At 36.9% G+C, this 5,999-nt stretch overlaps 1 protein-coding gene across 1 annotated transcript in view; it reads left to right on the forward strand.

Annotated features, from left to right (window-relative positions):
• Window positions 1-5,999, forward strand: part of tub (TUB bipartite transcription factor) — a gene marked incomplete in the record, with an annotated part of 21,200 nt that overhangs the window by 6,305 nt on the left and 8,896 nt on the right. Inside the window, 5 exon segments of the mRNA XM_014026636.1 lie at window positions 1,307-1,358; window positions 2,463-2,625; window positions 4,620-4,757; window positions 5,124-5,279; window positions 5,622-5,743. Of these exon segments, the coding sequence (XP_013882090.1) occupies window positions 1,307-1,358; window positions 2,463-2,625; window positions 4,620-4,757; window positions 5,124-5,279; window positions 5,622-5,743 (631 nt within the window).

Consider the following 5,999-nt stretch of genomic DNA (forward strand, 5'->3'; position numbering starts at 1 on the left):
ATAAGAATCTTCAGTTAACAAAACAAAACACAACAAAACATTGGAACTTTCAAGAACAACAAAGTGAAAGTCTTCTTACTAAAAAATTTCATATTTTTAACAGTCCAGTCTTTATCATTTAGAATTATTAAGAATATATTATGTATGTATGACCATGTGTTATAAACATGTAGTTGTAGCAAAAAAAAAAAAGATTGGGAGACAAAATTAGCTGTTTGAATGTTATCTTCTTTTTTTTCCCTTCCTTATTTTTTGGTGGTGGGGGGGGGGTGTTCACTGGGTACGTGTTCTCTGCCTGCCCACACATTTGTCATCAGGCACAGAGTGATTTATTTTATAGCAGTCATTAAAACAGAACATTTTTTGTACGTTAATCTTGTGACTTTATTAGTTCATCAGCYTATTTATAATGAAGTCAGTTTTGTTCCCTTTTTTATTTTAAACTTTCAGTCTTGAAGTCAGGGACATAATGTGATAATTGACTCTTTTTTTGGCTCTAAAGTAACGAGTAATGAATGCAGCAGCTGCACAAAGCATGTTGGTGCACGGCTTTGTTCTCACTACATAATGACTGTTTTCATCAAGTAAGCTTTAATCAAATGACTTGATAATTTATTTTCACCCTGTGCTTCAGTTTAATTATATTTTCTCTTTTCATGTTTTTTTTTTAAATTCACACACATTCTCGTCATCTCCATTTGCATCTGTCATTTTTGTGTTATCTTCTAATAGAAAGCATCAAAGTTATTTGTTGTGCACTGTTTCCTTGATGGCTAACTTCATTATCTGTTATTATGTGTATATTTATATATAAAATCYAGCCAGATGATTTCAGTGTTCAGACAGTGGTACAGTTGTTGCCTCACAGAAAATGGGCTTCTGTTCAAAGCGTGATAAAGGCCTGTKTGTGTGGAGTTCTCCCTTTGCCTGGGTGGTTTTTTTGTTCAGGTTTCACTGGCTTTCTCACATAGTTATACTAGTTTAGTTGGTGATTCCTGCAGGTGAAACGTGTGTGGTTGTCTTTGTATTTATAAATGGATTATTGTTAGGGTTCTAAATAGCTGGAACGATCTTTAACAAACATTTGCTGAAAAAGCAGATGAATGTTCAGCGTAATTAGCTAGTAATGAGGAGATAATTGTTGATCATTTGTAACCAAATAAATTATTCTGCTTAACAAATGTCTTGTTAATGAATCTTTGTGATGCTTTCTAACATGATTTGCATGTGAAACTCTAAAAATTGAGGAATAATCTAAGTGTTTTTATTCCTCCTCCTTTGTTGTTGTTGTTTTTTTTCTCTGCAGCACTTTAGACGATGAGGGCACAAACCTCCGACAGCAGAAACTGGACAGACAGGTGAGTCTCAGCTGTTCTTCATGATGACAAGGAAACACTAAGAGAAAATCAATCGTATCAGGGCAGCCTTTTTATCACAAAGGGGTTTCTGCCTCCATAAAAATTAAATGTAGGCTCTATAGTTATTTCTCTAGCAGTCATTCTGATGAATTGGTTCAAGTGTTGTCTTCTTTTTGCAGCTGTTCCCTCTTCAGGGGTCGCCACAGCGAGRCATCCTCCTTCATCTCACTCTGTTCTCTGCATCCTCTGTCCTCTCTCCAACTACCTCCATGTCCTCTCTAACTGCATCCATGTTTCTCCTCTTCGGCCTTCGTCTTTGTCTTTTTCCTGGCAGCTGCATCATTAACGTCCTCCTACCAACATACCCGTTACATGTCCAATGATTTCAGTTTGGTTCCCCAACTTTATCTCCCCGTCGTTCCTCTAACATAATGCTTAATYTTTTGAGTCTAACATTTCTACTCCAACAAGTTTTAACAGGTGTTTGTGTAAAACCACCCATCTAGAAAGTGCAGCAGAATCTGGAGTTTGGCTGCTTCCTCCTCTGATGCTGCTCTTATTATTTGTTGTCAGCATCAACACAGTAACAACATTTTCTCAGGCAGAGCTTTTTAACATCTTTTCCAAGTARAGTGACAACTGCTAGTTTTCTTTTCCTGCAGTCTTGTTTTTATTTATATTGTTAGTCAAATCAGAGTAGAAAMTTTCTTTTCTGCAGAGGAACAATGAAGTTTTGTTCTTTTATTTGATGAAAGCACATTTAGGTGAGCCATTTTGGGGTAAAATTAAAGATCTGTTGAGACCTGTAAAGATCAGCTTGATTTTCAACAAAGTTCCGAAAATCAATATAAAAAAAACTCGGTTTAGTCAATATTTTCTCGTTGGTTCTCTAAAGTTTTTCAGCTTAAGGGTCAAAAAACATTTATACTGCACCATTTGCACATCTTTCTTTAGGTCACACATGGGGTGATATTGGTAAAAGTTTTGAATTTACATATATCTGTGTAGTAATGTGTGAAAGCAGAATATAACAAGTTTTATCTGCTAACACTTGTTATCTTATCTTGTCTTTCCTTCTCTGTTTTATTTTAAATAAAATGTCAGCGAGCACTCCTTGAACAAAAACAGAAGAAGAAGAGGCAAGAGCCTCTGATGGTCCAGTCTAATGTGGACGGGAGATCTCGGACTCGTCGGACCAAACAAAGTGAAGAACAGGCTCCACTGGTGGAATCGTACCTCAGCAGCAACAGCAGCACCATCTATCACGGTAAGTATGTGCTTTTTTTGAAGACTCATGTATAAGATTCAAAATTCAACACTTTGTAAATACTTAAACTCAACCATTTGTTCAACATCCAAAGGGGTGATTCTATGATGCAGCTGCATATTACCCTGAGTTAAAGTGCACTGCTTGCTGAATGTCTGGTCATAATGTGATTAAATAAACAGCTGACAGGAACACAAGGGTCAGGCTGAGATTTATAAAATCATAAAAACTGTCTAAAAGATTTGCAGCTTTGAATTTCAGTGTTGCTGCWAAAGAGCTTTTGCAGAGATTTATTTGACCTGAAAAATGTTGCTTAAACAACTTTTTTTTTTCATGACCTCATCATAAATAACAGCACTGTAAATATGCACTGATGCATTTTATTGTGCGAACTAAATACATTTAATCATCTTTTTTGGCACAACAAACAGTATTTTGGGATTGCGATTTCATAAACTGAAACACTAAAGCACAGGAGTGGAGTGGTAAATGGTTTGGTTTTGCAGTTGAAAAATAAAAAAAGACTATCATGAATTGGCAAACTTTGGAGGCAAAAAAGTACAAAAAAATACAAGAATAGTGATGGAAAATGCCATCTTCAAATCAACATTATACTATCTTTGCACTACAGTAACAGAAATATTGTCATGTAGTGTCCGAACATTTACATATCAACATTTCTGTTACAGCCACTGATGCACTGTATATAGTGGGGTGTAAGAAAATATCAATTCATTTAAATATTACGATATTTCATTTCCTGTTACTACATCGATTCTCCAAATCCCTGTATAAATTTTTCATTGTGGCTTAAAATGTGAACTTTCAGGCCAGGAGTTCATTCTTATGTTGTAATTTAGCCTCTGACCACTAGTTGGCAGCATTCAGCCAGAAACAGAGAGTTTAACACCTGCTCAAACACTATCATTGTGAGCAATCATATAAAATACACTTTTTTATTAGAAATTTTAGAAAAAAGAAGTGGCAATTTATTGCAAAATATCACTTTTTTTTGTATCATGACCCTTGTGTCATGATATGTATCATCAGTGGTGGGCACAGCTCCCCTAAAGCACTAATAGGAGAACTCATTTCTTGATTAGTGCTTTAGGGCTTTCGCTCTTTGTGGATTAGCACTTGCTAAATTTATGGACTAAATTTAGAAGCACTAACTGAGGTCTTTAAATGTTATTGATCAACATTATTGTTCACAGTTGACGGTGAAAGCTSACATACATTTTGTTCATATGTGTGTCACTTATCTACAAGGTCACATGTCAAACTTAAGGCCCGCGGGCAACTCCCATTTGGCCCGGCTAGACACTATTTTGCACACAGTAAATATTGTCTCGTGTTGACTCTGAAAAATATTTCATGTGTCAACTGGATTATATTAGTGCTTTAGAATTAGCTTTTGCTAAAATTTTCAGTGCGTTAGTACTTTAGAATTAGGGGACCTAAATATTTGAGTTAGTGCTTTAGGGTTYGTGCAAGTAATATTTAGATTACAGTAGTGGTGCCCACCACTGTGTATCATATCACCAATTTTTTTGCCAGTACACAACCCTAGWATACAGCTGCCTACAAATCAAAGCAAACAAGAGTTGAAGGTATATAAGGGTCGTCTGATGAACTGTTGAAGTCATTATCTTTACACAGAAACTGGAACCGTGTGTCTAATTCCCAGTTTTAATCTCTAGTTTCTGGTCCTGAGGCCATGGGTTGTCTCATTTCCTGCCAAGAGAAGAGGAAAATGTTGACATTAATCTGCATCAGTTCAAMAATTCAAAACAAGGAGGGGGAATAAAGTCAATCAGTGTGGCCAAAAAAAAGAAAAGAAAAAAATTGACCTTATTTTTTACTTACTTTGAGCCCAATATTATTTAGTCAAAGGTTTTAGTCATTTCACCCATAATTTCTTTAAACCTTTATTTTCAATTTCTATTTGTTGTCCATCCTAATGTGCTGCTGGTTTTCTGCATTTCTGTGTTCAGTGCAAGAAGCTGAACGGGAGGAGGTGAAGGTGGTAGCGGACGCTCAGCTGCCTCGCTCAGCTAAAAAAGGCAAAGCATCGGCCAGCTCCACTCCACAGACGGGCAGCGACAAGAAGGAGAGGAAGGGGAAGCACAAAGGTCAGCCTGCCTCTATTAAAACAAACAGCTCTTAGATGTATATCATATCTTTCAGTTTTAAACACCAAATGAAAATTGGAGTTTGAAGAAACGGATCACAACAGGAAAAAGAAGAAATAAAATTATTATTCAGAGGTTTTAGTTCTTGTATGTCAAAGTGAAAACATCATAATTAAATATATAAACATATCACACACCTAAAACAGACATAATCCAATCAGCTGCTTGAATGACCATTGAATATTTGTCTCAGTTTAAGGGAARAGCTGTCCTGGTTTTGTTTAGTTACACATGCATAGTAATAAAAAGAAGRAAAGTTTGTTGAACAACATTCTGACTGTTTGTCCTTGTGGGCTGATGCCTCAGCATCGACCGACGGCCCGGCTGCCCAGCAGGATGATGGRCAGATCCAGATCCTGACAGTGGGACATCAGACTACAGAGGAGGGCGAGTCAGAGCCAGTCATGAGCTGCACTCAGTCCCAGAGTAAACAGGACCTGCGTGTCACCATGCTAAAGAAAGGTATTCTGGCTTCATTTACGACTACAAGCTCTTACAACGCATGTACACCCACATCAATCTGGTCCTCTGCTCTGATGGATATGTTTTCATCCCCTGGAAGGATGGTTCTTCTTTTTAGGATGTATTAACTGATATTCATAGTAAAAATTTTCTAATGTATGACTGTGTTTAATTAGGGAGATTATTTAGTGAAGGTAGCCATTAAAGGGTGATTGAAGTGACGATGATGACCCAGTTCAGCTGTGTGAGGAGTTTGAAACATGACTGACTCAAAGTCAGTGGCTGTGATGCCTCCTTTTATGGTCTTTACTTTTTTTATTTTTATTTTTTTTTTGTCTTCAGGTATATCCAGTAGTATGAACTTTGATGAAGAAGAGGATGATGACGATGAAGTTAGCTCCAGTTCTTCACAGCTAAACAGCAACACGAGGCCTGGCTCTGCCACCAGCAAGAAATCGTGCAAGGTAAAACTGAATTTCACACCCCACGCCGGTAACTCCTGGTGTGTATTTCTGCCCAGCAACCAGGACCAGCCCCTCGTGCCTGTGAAGAATAGGCAGAAAAAAAATCAGATTTAATCATTTAGCTCAGCTTGACTCTCAATAATTTCATGGCTGCGAGCTGAGTAATTGACAATTATAGTTATCTAATTTATTAGAAGTGAAGTTTTTTGCCATTTCTGGATGCATTATTTGTGTTTATATGGCACAAAATTATATA

The sequence above is a fragment of the Austrofundulus limnaeus genome, unplaced genomic scaffold (genome assembly GCF_001266775.1).
Source record: "Austrofundulus limnaeus strain Quisiro unplaced genomic scaffold, Austrofundulus_limnaeus-1.0 Scaffold5, whole genome shotgun sequence".
Taxonomy (NCBI): Eukaryota; Metazoa; Chordata; class Actinopteri; order Cyprinodontiformes; family Rivulidae; genus Austrofundulus; species Austrofundulus limnaeus.